The following is a 22,696-nucleotide window of genomic DNA, read 5'->3' as shown; positions in this document are numbered from 1 at the left end:
CTCATATAAATTGTATAAATTTGATTCAAAATCAAATTTAAATTATAGAGAAACATTTGTTTTTAAACTCTAATTTTTCTTCTAATAATGATTACTTAATAGCGATTCTTTAATAATTGCATATGTTTTATATCATGTTTTAATTCATGCTCTTGATATCAGGTTGTCCAAGATAAATTGAACGGCGTTTGCAATACTAAATCTCGTACCACCATTTATAATTTTTAAAAACATACATAATTTTTGTTTTGACTGCTCTATATAAATATCTTGTTTCAATATGTATTCACTTTATTACAAATAACTATATTTTTCATTTGCAATATTTAAATATTGTTGAAGCGGCACATGTAGTCACATTTTTATTTATATATTTAATATTTGTTTAAAAAACATTAAAACCAATATTTGGTTGAATCCCACATTTAATCAAATTACACTTTGGATTGAAATATCTGATAAAGGTCGCTCAGATCGTAATAAGGAAATAACGGAAATAAAATAATAATAAAAACATCGGAATATGCTAAAAAACTAATAATCTCTTCTCCCCATTATTACAAATTGAATGTTTTTTGAATAATTCAAATCGGATGCTCCGTTCTCTCGAAAACTCGATTTTCATTTTCTGCACTCTTTGCTCCGTGTCTCCGAAACTCCGAAACGACTGGAGCTGCCTTTGCCAAAAACTAATCAGCACATCTCCATATCAATAGGAATCGAATGTTTTTTAAATAATTCGAATTGATTGATCCGTGCGTATGAAAACGTGGACGAAAAATGTATCCACACATTTATACACGCACACACACACACACACGGTATTATACCCAGGCAGTATTGAGTCTCAAATAACCAGACAAAAGACCTAGTATGAAATTGATAAATGTATTTTCCTTGCTGTACCAAGAAAAGGTACACATACACACATATATACATACATACATATATACATATATTGTTTCTAAAATATGCCAAAATGTTCAAAAACCTGTGAAACGTAGATATACAAAAAAATTTATTTTCGATTTTTGGACAATTACTATAACTTACCCTAAAAATTCTTTGGCATTTACTAAACTTTTATTTAGTTGGCTTAAGATGAACAATAACCAACATTTTATTTATTGAAGTAAAACTTCTTTAGGCGCGACTAGAGTGTAAATCCGTACAAATGCAACGGATGTCCGTTACGCCCGAATAGAGATCTGTCGTTGTATGCGTAACGATATCAACGTTGTATGCGTACCGATATCAACAAGGAAATCGGCATAGATAAATAAACAGTTTAAAGTTACATCGTAGTACAAATCTTGATTTAACGAAAAATGCCTGAATCAGAAGAACATTTTACCCTGTTCCTTGAAAATAATAAAACAATTCATAGTTTTTATAAATCTTTGAAGTTATTAAAATAAAAAATATTTATTAGACAAGACAGATATTACAACTGTTCAAATAATGAGATTATATCGCCAGCGAAAAAGTATAATAAATGCAAGCAGTCAATGAATGTATGTTAATTTTAATTACATGAAGTTCTTCAAACACAATTATTACATGATGAGTGAAGTTGCGAAAACAATATTTGTTTAGGCGTTGTCTAACATAACCCACTGTGTGAACGATTATTATAGAATTTATTAATCAGCAATTACTTCATTTCTGTAATGAAGGTTCATTTCTAAATGCTAATTACAACGACACACTGATCATGTCATATTTGAAGTACGACTTTATTTACATTATTGTTTTTAAATATTTTACATATTTTTAGTGCAATCATAAATATATAATTTATCATTTATCATTTTATAAATGTGTGTAATAGTTGACGACACTAATAAATGTGTGCATCACGAGTGTTACCATATTACTAATGAACATTATTCAGAATCGTTATATGATGTATTTATTTTAACTTAAATGCCATCTTGTACAGTAGCAAATAAGTTTTACTTCAATCGCATGTGAACCTTACGAACACTCTTTTTTTTAATAAAATTGTTACTTTTACGTTTTTTGGTACGATTAAGGAGCTGGTGCCTTAGTCGTACCACTTGTAGCCTTAGTCGTATTTTCCAATTTGCAAGAACTTGTCTTATAGTTCAAAACAAGTCATTTTCCTCCGGTTTCCTCTACAATCGCACGTGAAATCAATATAAATTTAACTCCAATGCATCATCATATCGCTCCTAAGTCGTAAATCTCAAGATCGTTCTCGAATGTCATTCAGTGTTCTTTACTATTTTATTTAAATTATACATTTATAAATAAATCACATACCATATAATTACTATTCTGAAAGTAATTGTTTTTGTTGACACGCAAACAGTAGTAGTACGCCTAGATAAATAATAAAATGATCATGATGATGATAATAATGATATATGGCTTTTGCATTTTTATTAATAGGTATCGATAATTGATACAGAAGGAAAAAGATTGATTATTATTATTATTATTAGTGATGTTCTTCCTGAAAGCAAAGATCTATGGTCAGAGTACCAAGCGAGATTCATTTTTTTAACTTACACTCTCATTTTTGTATTATACAAGAATTTTTGCAACTATCCAGAAAAGGCAATAAGTAAATCTTTAAGAAAATTCAACATTAGTGATTTTGACATAAACAGAGATTAATGTCGATACAACTTTCTTTTTAATCTGGTCCTGGTAGTTTTATATCCAGTGACTTCGGGTGTTCCTCGAGGTAGCTTTTGTACTTGTCTGAAACAGTTTTCATCCATAACGCCAACCAAATTTCAAATAGATGACTCAAAATCTAAATGGTATTTACTAAGTAGCTACGAACGTTTATGGTATTTATTAGCATGTTTTATAGCCAGATCACTGGTCTTCCGCTGGCCTACTTTTTCAGTTTGATGGTTCTATGACGAGTGACTTTCAATGATCATCGAAATGGTTTTGTACTCCTCAAAATGTGTTTGTTGTTATAACACTATCCAAACTTCATACAGCTTCCTACTCCCAAAATTCATATAGCTTTCTACTCCCAAAATTCATGGTATTTATTAGCATCCTTTTTAGCCAGACCACTGGTTTTCCGTCGGCCTACTTTCCAAGTCTGGTAGTTTTATGTGGAGTGACTTTGGTTGATCCTGGAGGCGGCTTTTGGACTCGTCTGAATGAGTTTGTGTTTATAACGTCAACCTAATTTCGAATTGATGGGTCATTGTGACTCAATTGCTAGCATAATTTTTAGCCAGACCACTAGTCTTCCGTCGGCCTACTTGCCAAGTCTGGTAGTTTTATGATGAGTAACTTTGGGTGATCCTCGAGTTGACTTTTGTACTTGTGTGAGTGAGTTTGTATTTATAACGCCAACCAAACTTCAAATAGATTGCGGTTCCAAAATTCATGGTATTTATTAGCATATTTTTTAGCCTGACCACTGGTCTTCCGTCGGCCTACTTATCATTAATTCTGGTAGTTCTATGACGAGTGACTTTGGGTGATCCTCGAGACGGCTTTTGTACTTGTCTGAATGAGTTTGCATTTTATTGTTTACTGTGCTGGTATTAATGTCTTTGTTGATTAACCTATTGGGTCAACCAAAATTTGTTTGAATAACCTATTTTGGCATTTTTGAATTAAAAAAAAAAATGGTTTGAAAGCTGAGTTACATACTTATATGCTGTGTGTCTAAATTGATGTAAAAACATTTTTTTAAATTGGTTCAGGATTTTTGGAAACAAAATTGGCGAAAAATTTAATCCATAACCATATCCAATTTTTTTGAAATATTGTCCAAAAATCTTATTTCTTTGAATTTTGATAAATATAAGAGTGAGAAAAAAACAATAAAATTTAGTCTAAACATGTTTTAATAATTATAAGACTCGATTGTTATTAACATAGTTTTCTTCCACAAATTGAAATTAAAACTAAATTAAAGATTAAATTAGTCGTATTTTTCTGCAAATTATTTAATTTAAATTAAATTTAGTGAATTTTTTCATTAAATTAACAAACATTGATTGAATAATGTTAATAAACTGACTTGTAAAATAATAAAATTAAAAAATTGAAAGTTGGTTGAGAATTCTACCTTCTTTTGTTAAAATTCCGTTCTAAAAACTTTTTAAATTCAGTATTTATTAAAACTAATACTAATTTTACTTTATATCATATTTTTTTTATTTTTTTGTAAAAATGTCTAATTTTTTTTGGTAACTTTGCTAAGTATTTAAAACAATTTTAATTCATTTAAAAAATGTAATTCAGATTTGTTTATTTCACTTGTAATTACATTTGAAAATTATTGTAATAATTGTAAGATTGTATAAAAAATTAATAAAATCAATAAAATCATAACAAAGATTTATAAACCTTTTAAACTAGTATTAGCTGATGCCATTTTTAAAGTTATTAACTCTTTAGTTAATTAATTATAAAACACTTTTTTAACCATGCAAACTTTGAAAACACATTTTAAAAATATTTATTTTATTCACAAATATTTTTTTTTAAATTTGTAATAAATAACCAGCTAAATTAATTAGCAACATTTTTGCAAAATTATTTAAGATAGGATATATATAAAATATAGTATTTTTGGTAAATATTATCATATTTAAAATGTTAAAAGTAAAATTGTTGTTCACAATAAATTATGAATTATTTTATATATCTTTCAAATTTTCTGAAAAATTTCTCACATTATTTAAAAGTAGATTGGAGTATATGTAAGGATGCATATGCGAGTCTGAATTTGATTTTTTTTCTAAAACGTCTAAACCGATTTTTAAAATTCAGAAGCTATTTGTGAGATTTTTTATAATCAGCAAAAAAAGGGAAAATTATTTTGTCCATAATTTATCCAAAAATCTTGAACTAATTTTGATAATCCAAAAACAGCTTGAAAACCTTCTATAATAATAGAGTTTATTGTCTAAATAAAGGAGCAATACAAAATATAATAGGCCTACAAAAAATATTTTCTCTCATATTACCTCTTAGGCTCTAATTACCCCCTTAGGTCATACACAACTAAGGCATCTTTTTGTTAAAGTACAATTAATTTATTTCTTTAAAAAAAGTAGAATAAAAAAAACTTTGTTCATGTATACATGAATTTAAAAAAAATTAAATTGACCTAAATTTAAAAAAAAATGACAAATCATCATATATATATATTATCCAACTCTGTCTCTCAAAAAAGTTGAAGATCAATTACACGATACAAAAAATATAATCTTTATTGCAAATTGGATAACCGTGATAAGATAAGATATTACATTACAATATATAATTAGTAAGAGTATTAATTAGTAACCTTGACAACCACAAATCTTCATCTAGGAGATAAAATTAGATTGCCATAATTTTGCACATTTGAAACCTTAAACAGTATTTCCTTGGTCACCAAGAACCAAGAGCAATTTTATCATGGAGCCTTGGTTAAAAATTTCAGTTTTGTTAAGTGTTTTCGGTTTCATAAAAGAAATCCGTCCATCGGAACCGTTTATATCAAATTACATTCTCGGTGAATGGAGAAATATTACAGAAGAACAATTGTCTCAGGATGTGTATCCAGTAGGAACCTATTCCTACTTGGCACAATTGGTTTTGGTGTTTTTGATAACCGATTTCTTTAGATATAAACCTCTGATTGTGGTTTGTGGTATATCTGGTATAATTGTTTGGAGCATGTTGCTATGGACGACAAGTTTGGTAGATTTGCAGGTTCTGGAATTTTTTTATGGTACCTACATGTCTACAGAAGTTGCTTATTATACGTTTATTTATGCAAAAGTTGATAAGGAGCATTATCAAAAAGTTACGTCCCATACAAGGGCTGCTACTCTGGTAGGCAGATTTATTGCTGGGTCGTCTGCTCAAATTTTGGTGTACACCAAATTGATGGATTATAGAGACTTGAATTATATATCTATTGTGGCACAAATTTTGGCTACGATTTGGGCTTTATTTTTGCCTTCGGTCAGCAAAAGTTTGTACTTCCATCGAGACGATGAAGTAAAAACAAATCTTCCCCAGTTAGAACAAGGGAATACCACACCAACTCACCAAAAATCTAATAAGTATGCAAGGGCTTTCAAAATCCTTTGGCACCATTTCCTATCAGCCTACACCAATTGGCATGTAATTCAATGGAGTTTGTGGTACTCCTTAGCAATGTGTGGGTTCATACAAGTTCAGTCCTACATCCAAATCCTTTGGGCCCTTATAGAACCCGATGCAGAAAATTCAGGGCTTTGGAATGGTGCCATAGAGGCAGCCTTGACCCTTCTAGGAGCAGGTGCAGCCCTTTTGGCAGGATACCTAAAATCCTACAAAGGAGGACTATTAACTTTAACAATTTGCTCGTTCCTGGAAGGTGGTGCAATTTTGACATCAGCCCAGACTGATTCCTTATGGTTGTCATATGCTGGTTATATTATTTTTGGTGCCTTGTACATGTTTATGATAACAATTGCAAGTGCTGAAATTGCTAAATATTTGGATGAAGATAGTTTTGGGTTGATTTTTGGGATTAATACGATGTATGCTCTGGCCTTTCAAACAATTTTGACTGTTGTGGTTATCTCGAAAGACGGATTTGAATTGCAAACAAGGGATCAGTTTATTGTTTATGGCTATTATTTTATTGCTTTAGGAGCTTTATACTTTGTTGCAACTATTGTTATTTATTTTATTAGGCCGAAGAATAAAGCTCAGATTAGTTGATGAGATTTAAAATTCTGATAATCCTAGTTATGTTATGTTTTTGTTTAAAATATCTATAATTCTAGATGAATTTTTCTGGAAATTGAAATCGTAAAAAATATGTTTGACTAAGTTGATAATTAATTTTTGTAGTGTTAGCATTTTTTCATTTTGAATTCATTTATTTTTCCGAATAAAATATTAACAATTGTTTCAAAATGGATCTTAAGATATAAATGTAACATATTTAATTTTTCATGATATTTGGAAAATCTGATTACAACAAATATGTGGCGAAGTTCTTGGAAGCAAATAATATATAAAAGAATGCATTTTGATTAAAATTTGAACAAATAAATATTATATGAATGTAGCTGTTTGCTGAAAACAAAAACGATCAAAATATCAGTATTATATTTAGTGTAAGACTAATATTTTATTTATAGTTAGTAAATACTATTTGGAACTGATGTATGGTTTCCAAAAATTAATGAGTTTTATTATTTTTATTGGATTCTATAAATTATTAATATAAATATTTTCCAAAGTTTATAGTATTTATTATACTAGAATAAAATTGTTAAATTTATAAAAATAGTAGAAAAATTATACCAATATAATAATAACAAATAAAATATTAAAAAAAATTAAATACAAGTGTAAAAATACTAATTATTTTTGAGTTTTTGATAAGATAAGTTGACTGAGTATGTAATTAAATTTTTAGTAAGCGTTTATTTTAAAACAAATTAAATTTCAATATATAAATATTCCTAAAAAAAAAGAAATTCTTATAAACTACTTCCAAAGAATTATAAAAAATATCAATTTGATGAATTTGAAAAAAATAGGGTGGCTTTATGTTTGAAAATAATTTATTTTATTTTTTTATAATAATCACAATAATTTTATAATATCATTTCATTTCAGAATTGATGTATTATATTACTGTTTTTTTTTAATCAACAAATTATTAACTGATTTTGAAATTCTTGATATTTTAATTTGTTTCCAAGAAGGAATTTAAAGAATTAAAATTACAAAATGACACGCCTATTTGCATATATTTAATTATATAATATTTTATAACTACACTTAAAATTGAATAATAGAGGAAGTAAACACGTTTTACAATTGAAAAAAAAATTGATAATAAAAATTAAAATTACGATTAGATAATATATTTTAATAATACTTCTCATTGCGATTCCTAATGAAGATATAAAAATATAAAAAATTGCCTGTGAACATTTCTTTCAAACTGAAATGCTATAAAATTTATACCTCATTCAGGCGCATTTTTTTTTAAATACGTGGATAACATTTTCATCTTATTTATATAGTTGCAAGATGAAGTAATTTGCTTTAATTACATAATCGGTATTTTTTTAAAAAAAACTAACATTAAATGTATCTATCACATGAATTTTTAAAATAAACGTGAACGAAAAATTTGTCACTTTTTTGCTAATTACAAAAAATATTATTTTTGATTTTAGATTTGATTGTTTTATAAAAATATGGAAAAAAGTATAAGAAAACAGATAGTTATGATATATAATTTCTGAAATCAAGTACTATATTATAATATTCAACTATGATGATTTTTTGAACTGAAGCTTCACTTTTGTAAGACACGATAGTTTTAAAATTAAAAAAAAAAAAGATATATAACTAAAAGAATAGTTTGTTTAACATGCTAAATGATGACATACGTACAGTGCCAAATACATAATAGTTTTTTGATTTATTGTTTTTCATTTCGAGTTTAGTGTTTAATAAATTTTATATTTTTTGTGGTTACCTGGTTTGGTTACTGAATAATGACACGCATTAGGTGTCAAAACGTTTAATAAAATAAAAAAAAATTAATTTTTTATTAATTTCACGATTGGGCTGCAAAATACTTCTTGAGACTTCTAAGATGGTCCCTAATATGGATATTTTAGAATGCTTCCAAATCGATGAAAAAAATATCTGAACATTTTTGCTCTTAATATTAACTTTGCACTCCAACCAAAGTTTCTTGTTTTTTCCAACTAATAATAAGTAAATACTTAAATATTTTATAAAACATTAAATATTTGTTGTATTTTTTTTAAATTCATGATCAAAATAAACAAATACAATGTAATTCTCAAAATTTTAATTCACTTATAAAATTCTAAAAAACTAATTAAATTTTACTCATTGCGGATTATCTTAAAGTTAAAATTAAGGGCTAAAATTTTAATAGATTTTTTTTTAGTCAATGTGGAGGCATTTGAGCCCCTGGTAGTAAAGAAATTCGAAAATATCCATATAATCCTAATATATATATATATATATATATATATATATATTAGGGTGGTCCTTAAAAAGGTCATTTTCGAATTTCCTTGCTCCCAGGAGCTCAAATGGTTCCAAATAGATAAAAAACAATTCTCTGAAAGTTTTAGCTCTTTAGAGCGCAATTCAATCAAAATTTGTATGGAAAGAGCATGGAAAAATTTTTGAAAATTTAAAAAAAATGTTTTAGGCGTAACTTAACGACAAATGAATGAGTTTTATTCATTCATTTGTTCGCTAAATTACATCTAAAAATCATTTTTTAAATTTTTGAAAATTTTTCCATGCTATTTCCATACAAAACTTTGATTGAATTGCGCTCTATTTAAAAGACAATATTAAGAGCTAAAACTTTCAGAGAATTGTTTTTTATCTATTTGGAACAAGTTGAGCCCCTGGGAGCAAGGAAATTCGAAAATGACCTTTTTAAGGACCACCCTAAATATATATATATATATATATATATATATATATATATATATACGTGTGTATTCTATATCTCGTATATAACATGTGCAAGGGATGAAATCAGTTTCGAATTGGAAACTCGTTAGCGGTTTGGTCTGCTTTTCCTCCGGAGGGTGAACGAACCGACGAACCCTCCGGGCAGATTGCCTATTTGTTCCGGAAAAAGTCCGGAAAAGAGCAGATAATGTTACACAACAACATGTAACATTATACATCATTGTTTCAATATAAATACACGTTGTGTACGTTCAGAGTTGAATTTTATATCAGATTTATAGAAAAGGTAATAGAATCACATTGAGATAAGCTTGTTATGCTGTTACATCATAAAATATTATAGGCCTATAGAAATGTTGTTATTATTAACCCTCCGTCGGTCGGCGTGGTCTGGCCAGACTTTTTTCGACTTCAATTTAAAAAAAAATAATTCCAGTAATCCTATCGACTTGAAATTTCTTGACTTTTCCTAAAATTTCATTAGCTGTCGATCAATGGAAAAATCAGGACGAAAAAATGTACAGAAGGATAATTATAAGGATTTAATTTTTTTATACTTCGAACGGTCGGAAAGGTCTGTCTAGACCACCCATACATTTTGTATGAAATATACGCTTTTTCATGGTATTTTCTATTCAAACTGCGTTGTTTATATTCTTTGCTATGTGTTCTAACATGAATGTTAGTATTTTCATGACGAGAGTTCCTTGAAAACCTACCAAATTTATTAGTAATCGCAAACACTGAAAATCGGATGAGTAATGCACACATTATCAACAATTTTTCTACCCGTACTGCGTTCGAATTTTTTTTTGGCAAACCTGTAGTGAAATTATATTTTCACTTTGAGTTTTATAGCTCATTTTAAAGGCTACGCACGTCATTTCGTTTTCATTTGAATTTCACATTCATTTAAAAGGCGTCGAAAAAGAATAAATTTAAAACGATTTCTTGATTTTTTTTATATAATATAAAATGTAAAATTTTTATTATAAGTAAGCTCAACACATGCTTAAGACGGTAAGAAAAAGAAAAATCTAAACTATAAATATTTACTACTAATAATCGTTAATATATAAGACACCAAAAGCTAATTTATGCCATAGAAATGCATGTAAAATTAATGGTGGTCCAGCCAGACTTTTCCGACCGTTCGAAGGTGAAAAAATATCCAACCGAGGAGGGTTATTAATTTATTAAATTTTGGAATAGTGAACTACATTTGTGGAGACACGAACGACTTCACATCAATCTCTCACAAAATATATCATACAACCATTTGTAATAACAAATTAAGTTCTGATCCTAGACAATATTGGAATGTGACAAAATTTATATCAAAATCTTCTTATTTCAATACATCATTTTTTATACACCAAATAAAGTATATATTTTTATATCATGAGAGTACTACCTGCTGTTCCTACAATTGGTGACCCCGACGTAAAGTCTGTGGAGGGTGTTTTTCTCAAAAAAAATAAATAATTTATTCAGTAATATATTTTTTGTTTTCCTAGCAATTGTTTATTTCATAAAGTCGAACAAATTTTTTTTTAAAAAAAGTGTAGTTCCAAAACATTTTTTTTTGGGATATTTGAATAAGAAGAATAAACTGTTATTGAAATTCATAGTACTTTTATTGATGTTATAGCAGTGAGTATAACCAGCGAGTTATACATTACATTTTCTACGAGTACATTACATTTCTAAAATTTTATCGTGATGATTTAAAAAATTACAAAATCAACACTCATTGCTTATAGTCAATCATTTACACGTATTAAGAAGTATATGCAACTTGCCTTAACGCAAAATGCCACTTACGCCTAGTATATATTTTAACTTCCAGTAGGGCAGGTTATAGTAATCGCAAAAAAATCGAAAATGAAAATTTTTTATATCTTTACCTTTCAGAGGTTTCTGAACATTTTGGCATACCTTAGAAAAAATGGATGTATGTGTGTGTGCGTGTGTGTATGTATGTGCGGATACAAATTTTCGTCGACGATTTCGGGAACACCGATCAACCGATTTGAATAATTCAAAAAACATTCGATTCGTATTGATAAGGAGACGTGCTGATTAGTTTTTGGCGAAGGCAGGTCCAGCCGTTTCGATGATATAGAGCAAAAGGTGCTAAAAACGGTAACTCAGTTTTTAAGATAACGGAGCGTCCGATTTGAATAATTCAAAAAGCATTTCACTTATATGAAGAACTGATCAAATTTTCACGAAGGCATTTCTAGCGGTTTTTCCAAAGAAAGTAATATTTTGTCAAAAATTTATAGTTCCTCAAAGATCTAATTTTTTCAGAGTAAATTTTTTTCAAAAATGTTAATCTTTTTAAAAAAAATAATTTTTGGTACGAGAAGTTCCAGCAATTTGCTTTAAGGCACGATGCCATGCGCCCCACTAGTTCATCAACTATTAATTTCTTTTTATATTTAAATTTTTGAATATTGAATATTTTAAATATTGCGCCACGATTTCACAATGTTTCGCCTTTATATTTTTTTTCTATATTTTCAAGTTTTTGATGATTTTTTCTGTATTTTTCTCTCGATTTTGTGTGATATTTATACATATAGATTATTTCATCTGTAAAAGTTATTAAATATCAATTTTTGTTATGATAGCAATATGTTGTGTGTGCAGTTTCATTGATTAATTCTGCTCCATTTATCTCGAAATCGAAACAGTTCGTGTGTAACATATGGCGAACAGAACTAATGTAAAAATTATTACTTGTTGGGATCGATTTTATATTGTATTCATAATATTTCATCAGCTTTAGTTTTAGTAAAATAGTTCACTAATGCAAATGGGCTAAAGAATCTTTGCTTAATACTAATTAGTATCATTCTCAACTGATGTCTTACAAATTTCTAAAATCAGTTTAAAATTGTTTACAAAAATGTCAACAAGATGTTTTACATAGTTTTAGGTTAAAATTGATTTCATATAAATATCTTTTTTCAATTATAATAAATAGCTTCTTCATAATTTTTTGTTCTGCAACTAACTTTTGTTTTGGAACTCTAATTTTGGTTTTCCTAACTAAGATTGCTTTCACTCAATCTAATAAATACAATACGAGTATTTTTGCACAGTTCAACAATTTATTTAACTAATTACAAAATTAGATTAATGTTTATCCATATTAGCAACAATTCTTGGATAAACTAAATCAACTGCATCGACTCCCATCAAAAAATCTACATGAGACCACAAAGTATGATTTACTTTGTATAATTCTTTCAAATTTGGAAGTTGTTCCGCTAAATACTCCACATCCTAAAAAATAGATACATAGAAATATAAATTATAAATATAAATATAAATTAATTGAAAATAATATAAAAATTACTGTACATATATGAAACCCTCTTGAGGTTTGTTTTAAAAGATGTTTAAGCATGGAAAATGAAAAAAGATAAAATAGATTAATAATCACTTTTTGTAATTTAAATTTGATCATAAGAAACGATTTGGGTGGATTGCAATTTGCGCAATTTTCAACGTATGTATTTTCAATATTTTTAATATGTATTACTTATCACTTATGAAAATATCTACTAATTATTGCTACAAAAATTAATATAATTAAAATAACATATTAATATATTTTCTCACCTTATATGAGACTACTACATCAGCTTTGGAATAATACAAATACACAGGAGTTGTAATTACAGACAAATTATATTCCGGAGGATGAATTTGTCCATAAATTTGGTAATTCTTTATCAAACCGTAATCAAACTTTTGAAATTTTCCTGAAAAATAACAAAAATACAGAAAAAAATATTTTTTTTTTATAATAAATAGTATCAAAAATACAATGTGGTTCTGAACAGTTTTTAGTTTTACCTGATTTTACTAATTGTGCAAAGTGAAGCAATTCCTTTGCAGATCCACCAGATGGAATATTTTCTAAAATTTCAGGAATTAAAGTCTGAAAATGAATGAATGACATCATTTTTCAGTTAAATTGTTCAGTTCATCAATAAATTGTTACAGTTATTCTAAGTACAGTAAAATTATATAAAAAGAAATTATAAATGATAAACTCGAAATATTTACTAAAAATTCTATAATATTCAGTAAAATATTATGTAGAATTTCGTAAATTCTGTAAATGGTACCAAATAGCTTCAAATCTAGTAAAACCTTATCTTTTGCTAAATTTAAAAAATCTTACTAATTTTAGCATATTTTTGCATCCAAATATTAAACTAGTATTGAATGGTAGTGAAATTATAGAAAATGTTGTAAAATATTAATATTCATTGAAAATTTTATATTTTTCGTGAAATTTTATGAATTTTAGAAAATATTATAAATCGTATAATGAACATTTAAAAAATTAAGCGTAATATTCAGTAAAAATCTTACAATTATAGTATAATCTTATAAAATTTAACTAATTTTTTTAATCGTATAATAAAAATGTATAAATCGAAGTAAATCTGAGTGAATCTTGTATGTTACAAAAATTAATTAAAAATTGCTTTTTATAATCGTATAATCAAATGTATTTTAATATTATGTTAAATATAGTTAAATCTCAAATAACTTTCTCATTTATCAAAAATTCAGCTAATTTCGTAAATCGTATATTAAAATTGTATAAAATACACTGAAATTGTGTGAAGTGGAGTAAAACTCAGTGATTTTTTTTTGTTAGAATATATTTTTGTTAACCAAGACCTTAATGTCTAGTAAAAATATTTTTCTAAATTTATTATATTTAACTGTTTTTATAAAATCCTATAATTTGACTAAAACGTAGAAAAATCTCAAAAAATTCAGTTAAAATGCTTTGATAAATATTCAGTAAAATCTTATAAAATCTAGCAAATTTTGTAAATTGTATATTGAAATTATCTGAATTACATCAAAATAGTGTGAAATATAGTAAATACTGTGAAAAATCTTACAATTAATGAAATTTTATAAATTCCAAAATTTTTAGATTCGTTAATAAATCAGTTTAAAATTTATTAAAAACTTATAAAATCTAATAATATTTTACAATATTTTTGTACTATTTGTATTTTATAATAAAATGTTATTAAAATTTTGTCAAAAATCTTGGAAACCAAACAAAATATAAAATAATGGCACAAATATCTTAGTATATCTTATCAAAAACGTTAGTGTAAAGTCAAAAAGTAAATTCAGACATTTGTAACTAACATATGTGGCATGAAAAATAGTGCTTTGCTAGGAATTTTGGCAAAAAAATAATCTGCTTAAACTTACAAATTATATATATATATATATATATATATATATATATATATATATAAATAATTAACTTCCCGTAGGGCAAGTTATAGTAATCGCAAAAAAATCGAAAATGAAAATTTTTATATATCTTTACGTTTCAAAGGTTTCTGAACATTTTGGCATACCTTAGAAAAAATGGATGTATGTGTGTGTGTGTGTGTGTGTGTGTATGTGGTGTGTATGTGTGTGTGTATGTGTGGTGTATGTATGTACGTGTGTGTATGTATGTGCGGATACAAAATTTCGTCGACGATTTCGGGAACAAGGATCAACGATTTGAATAATTCAAAAAACATTCGATTCGTATTGATAAGGAGACGTGCTGATTAGTTTTTGGCGAGGAAGGGTCTAGCCGTTCCGAAGATACGGGGCAAAAAGTGCCTAAAACGGTAACTCAGTTTTTAAGAGAACGGAGCGTCCGATTTAAATAATTCAAAAAACATTTTACTTGTATTACAAGATGAAAAATCGATAAAATTTTCATAAAGGTAGGTCTAGCGGTTTCGGAGATATGGAGGAAAAAGTAAAAAAATTAGCCATTTGGCGGTCAAAAATAATCATTAGACAATATGACATCAAATATCAGATATTTTATAGAGATTTTAATAATAAGTATACATTTGTTAACATTCCTATGGGTTCCGTACCAATGCTTATGCGTTAGACAGCGACGCGGCGCTTACGCGCTTTATATTTTTTCCATATGCAGTTAAATCAGTACGATTGCTTTGAAAAAAAGTTCAGATCTTCCACAATATGTCAAAATAAAGAGAAAAAAAATATTTGTTTTCAAAAAAAAAATTAAATTTTTTTTTTCAAAAAAAAATTAAAAAAAAAAATTTTTTTTCAAAAAAAGTAATTTTTTGTCCATATATATAATCTTATTTTTCAAAGTACATTTTTTTCAAAAATGTTAATCGTTTTTAAAAAATTAATAATTTTTGGTACGGGAAGTTCCAGCAATATGCCTTAAGGCACGATGCCTTAATTACCTTAAGACAGAATTCCACTTACAGCTAGTTTATTTTTTTAAATAATTACTTACGGCATTGACTTGATCAGGATCGTATCCAGCAAAAACATAATAAAGATTTTTGCAAACAATATCTCGAGTCCAGTCGTCGTCTTCACAAAGTAATTTTCCAAGTCCTTCAATAAAATCTGATCGAGGAAAAAATTCGTTGAGACCAATTTGTTTTGCTGCCCACTAAAATAATAGTTGGTTAATAAATAATATATAATATTAATAAATAATCTACATATATATATATATATATATATAATTATATATATATATATAATATAATTATATATATATATATATATAAATAAGTCCGGTTTTCCTTCCTGACAATTTTGCATTCGTTGGAAAGGTCTCGGGCTCCGCAAGGTTTATAGCTAAGAAAATTAGTGGTGCATGGCATCGTGGCATTTAGAAAATCATTGTTTTTCACATGGGCAGTTATACGTTGCCTGTTCACGAGTTGGAAAACCATCGGCTTTGTTTGTGTTAACGTCAGACCAAAAAACAAACTAGTTGGTTTGGTATTTAGCCTTGAGGCAAATTACATGAACTTCCCGATATGTGTAAATAATCGACTTGATCAAAAAATGTGTAAATAATATACTTCATCAATTCATTTTCAAAAAAAAACGAAATAATTTTAGCAAAGTTTGACGAATTTTAAATTAAAACTACTTGTTGTAAGGCCGTAATATTACAGTAAGTTCTGTAAAGACCATGATGTATATCGCCAAAAAAAGTTCCATGAAAAACGGCTTAATTTTTTTTTTTTTAACAGTTAATTACAAGAAAACGGCTCGGTAGATTTTCACCTAAAATTAATCAGTACCATTCCCATCTAATATTTTCGAACAGTTTTTGATTTTTCAAAATCGGTTCGGTAGGATGAGCTTAAATGTGGACGAAATTTTAACACTTTTTTTCAACAGTTAATTACAAGAAAACGGCTCGGTAGATTTTCACCTAAAATTAATCAGTACCATTCCATCTAATATCTTTCGAACAGTTTTGATTTTTCAAAATCGGTTCGGTAGGATGAGCTTAAAGTGGACGAAATTTTAACACTTTTTTTCAACAGTTAATTACAAGAAAAACGGCTCCGGTGGTAGATTTTCACCTAAAATTAATCAGTACCATTCCCATCTAATATCTTTCGAACAGTTTTTGATTTTTCAAAATCGGTTCGGTAGGATGAGCTTAAATGTGGACGAAATTTTAACACTTTTTTTTCAACAGTAATTACAAGAAAACGGCTCGTGTAGATTTTCACCTAAAATTAATCAGTACATCCACTAATATCTTTCGAACAGTTTTTGATTTTTCAAATCGGTTCGGTAGGATGAGCTTAAATGTGGACGAAATTTTAACACTTTTTTCAACAGTTAATTACAAGAAAACGGCTCGGTAGATTTCACCTAAAATTAATCAGTACATTCCCATCTAATATCTTTCGAACAGTTTTTGATTTTTCAAAATCGGTTCGGTAGGATGAGCTAAATGAGACGAAAATTTAACACTTTTTTTCAACAGTTAATTACAAGAGAAAACGGCTCGGTAGATTTTCACCTAAAATTAATCAGCATCATTCCCAAATTGATATCTTTCGAACAGTTTGATTTTTCAAAATCGGTTCGGTAGGTAGGATGAGCTTAAATGTGGACGAAAATTTAACACTTTTTTTCAACAGTTAATTACAAGAAAAACGGCTCGGTAGATTTTCACCTAAAATTAATCAGACCATTCCCATCTATATCTTCGAACAGTTTTTGATTTTCAAAATCGGTTCGGTAGGAGAGCTAAATGTGGACGAAATTTTAACACTTTTTTTCAACAGTTAATTACAAGAAAACGGCTCGGTAGATTTTCACCTAAAATTAATCAGTACCATTCCCATCTAATATCTTTCGAACAGTTTTGATTTTTCAAAATCGGTTCGGTAGGATGAGCTTAAATGTGGACGCGAAATTTAACACTTTTTTCAACAGTTAATACAAGAAAACGGCTCGGTAGATTTTCACCTAAAATTAATCAGTATCATTCCCAATGATATCTTTCGAACAGTTTTTGATTTTTCAAAATCGGTTCGGTAGGATGAGCTTAAATGTGGACGAAAATTTAACACTTTTTTTCAACAGTTAATTACAAGAAAACGGCTCGGTAGATTTTCACCTAAAATTAATCAGCACCATTCCCAACTAATATCTTTCGAACAGTTTTTGATTTTTAAAATCGGTCGGTAGGATGAGCTTAAATATGTACGAAAAGTTTTTTCGAATTACAAAGAAACGGCTTGTCGGATCGTTGCACAAAACTGACAAACGATAGTCCTCACCGAAATACATCAAATGGCTTTTAAATTTCTAAAATCGGTTCAGGCGTTTTTGAGAAAACGTCGATCAAAAGTCTAATTTTGACAAATGCCAAAAAGACCATACTGATTTTTGCAAACTTTGACGAATTTTTAAAGCTGAACCAGTTGTCGTAGGGCCGTAATATTTTAGTATGACCTAGAAAACTATGGTATCTTTCGTCAAAAAAATAATCATAAAAATCGTCAAAATTTTTTTTTTAAAAACTTTATTACAAGAAAACGGCCCGGCCGATCTTTACCAAAAACTAATCAGCACGATTCCCAACCAATATCTATCGAACGGTTTTTGAATTTTCAGAATCGATTCAGAATTGCGGGCTGAAACGTGGACGAAAAATTTTTCACTTTTCTGCAATTTACAAAGAAGCGGCTCGGCCGATCGCCGCACAAAACTCAGAGATGATAGTCCTCATCGAGATACATCAAATGGCTTTTAAATTTTTGAAATCGGTCCAACCGTTTTGGAGAAAACGTCGATTTACGGCAAAAAATCTGTTCACCACACACACACACACATACACACACACACACACACACATACTTTTTCCAAATTTGGTCTCATTCGATTCAGAATGGCTCGAAACGTCGAGAAAACATAAAATTAGCGATTCGGATTTTTTGATGAAAACATAAACTTCTCCTTCGGGAAGTTAAAAATGTGGTTTACCAAAGAGCACTTCAATGAAACGGATAATTTGCGGATTCATTTTCATTTACTTAGAGAAGTTCAACTAAAAAACACTTCATTTTTGTAATCGAAATAAATTCATTACTGTTCTGTAATAAAATCAAATTTTTCCTTTTAAAATATAAAACAAACAAAAACATTTTTCATCTTTCTCACGAAACCATCTGGTGGCGAAACGGAGTTCGTCGGGTTTGCTAGTCTTATATATAAAAATGAATCGCAAAATGTTGGTAAGCGCAAAACTCAACAACGCCTGGACCAATTTTGCCAATTCTTTCTTTAGAATGTTCGTTGAAGTCCAAGGATGGTTCTTACGGCGAGAAAAAATCGAATAATTTTCGGCAAAACCCTAAAAACAGACCTTTTTTTCTTCACATACGAACATTTTCTAACTAAAACGTAGAATCAATTTGAGCTTTATTGCTATAATATAAAGTTCATATTAAATAACAAGCACCCAATGTATACTCCTTCTGAACGATTATTCGGATTTTGATAAATCTTTCTGAAGTTTATTAAGGAAATTTTCTACGATGTATGTGATTATAAAGTACTGGGATGTATGTGCAATATTATAGATATAAATTCTAATTCAGTTCTACATTTAACATCGCTCATCTATTATTATAAATGTATATGCATTTTGACATGAAGAGTAATTTAAAAAACAATAATTATTTTTAGGTAAACGGCAAATACAGGACAACGTCAGTCGGGTCATCTAGTATATAACCATATACATAAATATAACCATAAACAATAATGCAGAAATTAAAATTAGGTTAAAATAAATTATTCCCATTTCCAATAATGATTATGACTAGTGCAGAGACAATAAAGGAGTAAGTTTGATTTAGAGTAGAATTACCTTCAATATTGATGTACATTTAATTTTGCAACTTGTCTCAAGGCAAAATGTCACTTACAACTAGTTCATTTATTTATTGGTCTCTACCTTGTAAAGGATAAGAGACTCCAAAAATTGTTTCGAAACTGCTCTCGAAATTCAAATACTATATTGCGTCACGTTCCTTTGTTTGAACGAACAATTTGTGGCGGTGGTTAAGAAGTTCGGGTTGTATTTTAAGACGCGAGATAACCGACTTCTTAGTTTAACAGTAAGAAAAAAAAACATCATGAAAAAAATACTAATCATACTGTAAAAACTTATACAAAAAACACGTATCAAACTAGTGGGGCGCATGGCATCGTGTCTTAAGGCAAATTGCTGGAACTTCCCGTACCAAAAGTTATTTTCTTTAAAAAGATTAACATTTTTGAGAAAAATTTACTCTGAAAAATTAAATTTTTGAGAAACTATAAATTTTTGACAAGGACTTCCTTTTTTGGAAAAAAAAAAAGGACTTTTTGAAGAAAAATTTATTTTGAAATATTTTGGAAATTCTGAAGCGCGCAAGCGCCGCGTCGCCGTCTAACGGGTAAACACTGGTACGAAACCCATAGGAATGTAAAAAATTTTATACTTATTGTTGAAATCTCTATAAAATATCTGATCATTTGATGTGCATATGCCTAATGATCATTTTTAACCGTCGAATTGCATTTTTTTTCACTTTTTTCATTAAATGCTAGACCTGCCTTCATGAAAATTTGATCAATTCTTCATCTTGTCAATACAAGTGAAATGTTTTTTGAATTATTCTAATCGGACGCTCCGTTCTCTTAAAAACTGAGTTACCGTTTTTGGCACTTTTTGCCCATATCTTCGGAACGGCTAGACCTGCCTTCGTCAAAAACTAATGAGCACGTCTTCTTATCAATACGAATCGAATGTTTTTTGAATTTTCAAAGCGGTTGATCCGTGTTCCCGAAATCGTCGACGAAAATTTGTATCCGCACATACATACAAACACGCACACACACACACACACACCACACATCCATCCATTTTTTCTAAGGTATGCCAAAATATTCAGAAACCTCTGAAACGTAAAGATATGCATTTTCGATTTTTTTGCGATTACTATAACTTACCCTACGGGAGAAATTAATAATGTTAAAAATATATAAAATACTGAACTTATATTTCAAATAAGATATTGATTATTCTCGTTGCCTAAAGGTTTTTTTTTCAATATGTTTCTTTCATTAGTCCACATTATATTAATCGTATGTCGAGCAAATAGTCTTAACCCAGATTATTTTCATCAAACAAATTTTTATCAAAATTGTAAGTAAATTAAAGATTACCCCTAATATTCCTGAAAATCTTGAAGCAATTTGCGCGAATATATTAGGCTGGTGCTTCATGAAGACAGTTGGTCCTAATCCTTGGTAAGATCGTACTTTATCATTGTATTCTGGTCTTTCTGATGCAAAGACAAAATAGTCGTTATTTCCTTGAGAATGTCCTTGAATAAAAATAAATAAAATCACATAAATTAATAATAAATATAGACCAAGGGTGAAAGAAACTAGAACTTGAAAATTTGGGATAGGAGATCTAAATAAAAAAAGAGTACATTTTTATAACAAAGACATATTTGATACATTTATACTAGACTAGTGTATCAAGATTAATGGACCGATTCGGCCACACAACAGACCAATATGTTATGGCAAGGCTATATTACGTTCCAACTTCCATACATTAGGCTACAGAATCATACTGAATACTGTCAAAAAGTCATGTATTTGCTGTGCATTCAGGCGTTTTCACATAAACTGCAACGTCACTCGTATGTTATGAAGCTGGGTCAGAAAGACCCTGTTATTTAACATCGTTTTTCTGACATTTGTGCGGTTTCCAGGTTAGGTTTTCTAGCTGACAACCTGAGAAAAACGACTGACTGCACAACAACGACATGGTTTTTGTCAATATTTAGTATGGAAAGTTCTTCATAACATGGCCTTGCCATAACATTGGTTTTACTTACCGAGAATGTGCAATTTTTCTTCACCAGTTGTTGCAAAAATATAATCAATCATGGCTGGTACGTCTAATATTCCAACTTCATGCCAACTGAAAAATATAGAAACAAATAGTAAATTGTTATTCTATTTTCTATGAAATTTTTGTAATACTAGATTATGGATGTTTGTAATTTAATGTTATGCAAGGCTATGTTATGAAGAACTTTCCATACTAAATATTGACAAAAGCCATATAGTTGCTATGCAGTCAGGCAATTTTCTCAGGTTGTCAGATAGAAAACCTAACCCAGAAACTGCACAAATGTCAACAAAACGATCTTCGATAACAAGGTCTTTCTAACCCAGCTTCATAACATACGAGTGACGTTGCAGTTTATGTGTAAAACGCCAGAATGAACAGCAATTGCATGACTTTTTGACAGTATTCAGTATGATTCAGTGGCACAATGTATGGAAGTTGGAGCCGTAAAATGGCCTTGCCATAACATAGACTAATCTAGTATAAATGTATCAAAATATCTTAGTCACAAGAATATACTCTTTTTCTATTAAGATATGAATACGTACCATTATGCTGCTTTTTATAGTGTTTTGAAGTAAAGAAAATTTTTTAGTGGGATGACATGAGCTTTTATTTATTAGTAGACTATTAGCGAATTGTTTGAAAATTTTCTTATGTTAATTTGATCTAAAATTTGCAGTAATTATAATCCCCGGTAAAGCTTTTGCTATACCAGATTTCAACTTGACTAATTCTATTCAACAGAATTTCTTTATAATTTAGTGAGTGGTCTTTATTATATAACCATCCGGAACTAACAGTTTTTTATAACTGTTTTTTTTGCATAAAGTATCAATGCCATTATTGTTTTTTTATATAGATTGCTATAAATATGGTATTAATGAAATATTCTTTTACCTGAATTCCCAGAAGGCAGCTTGG

The 22,696-nt window shown here is 28.6% G+C and overlaps 2 protein-coding genes across 2 annotated transcripts in view; one reads left to right on the top strand and one right to left on the bottom strand.

Annotated features, from left to right (window-relative positions):
• The first annotated feature begins 5,412 nt into the window (after window positions 1-5,412).
• On the top strand, window positions 5,413-6,711 carry LOC113389553 (thiamine transporter 1-like). The gene is made up of 2 exons (XM_026626574.1): window positions 5,413-5,995; window positions 6,044-6,711. The coding sequence occupies exons 1-2, from the start codon at window positions 5,413-5,415 to the stop codon at window positions 6,709-6,711; spliced, it is 1,251 nt and encodes a 416-aa protein (XP_026482359.1).
• Window positions 6,712-12,627: 5,916 nt separating this feature from the next.
• LOC113389552 overlaps window positions 12,628-22,696 on the bottom strand; it is a 33,324-nt gene continuing 23,255 nt past the window's right edge. The window contains exons 13-18 of the mRNA XM_026626573.1: window positions 21,756-21,841; window positions 21,070-21,230; window positions 15,821-15,982; window positions 13,354-13,438; window positions 13,117-13,259; window positions 12,628-12,777 (exon numbers count right to left, since the gene is read on the bottom strand). Of these exons, the coding sequence (XP_026482358.1) occupies window positions 12,628-12,777; window positions 13,117-13,259; window positions 13,354-13,438; window positions 15,821-15,982; window positions 21,070-21,230; window positions 21,756-21,841 (787 nt within the window). The remainder of the gene's footprint in view (window positions 12,778-13,116; window positions 13,260-13,353; window positions 13,439-15,820; window positions 15,983-21,069; window positions 21,231-21,755; window positions 21,842-22,696) is intronic.

Source organism: Ctenocephalides felis, unplaced genomic scaffold (assembly GCF_003426905.1).
Source record: "Ctenocephalides felis isolate EL2017-DRISC unplaced genomic scaffold, ASM342690v1 CF-g0.4_SCAFFOLD_03573, whole genome shotgun sequence".
Taxonomy (NCBI): Eukaryota; Metazoa; Arthropoda; class Insecta; order Siphonaptera; family Pulicidae; genus Ctenocephalides; species Ctenocephalides felis.
This window is presented reverse-complemented; position numbering and strand designations above follow the sequence as displayed.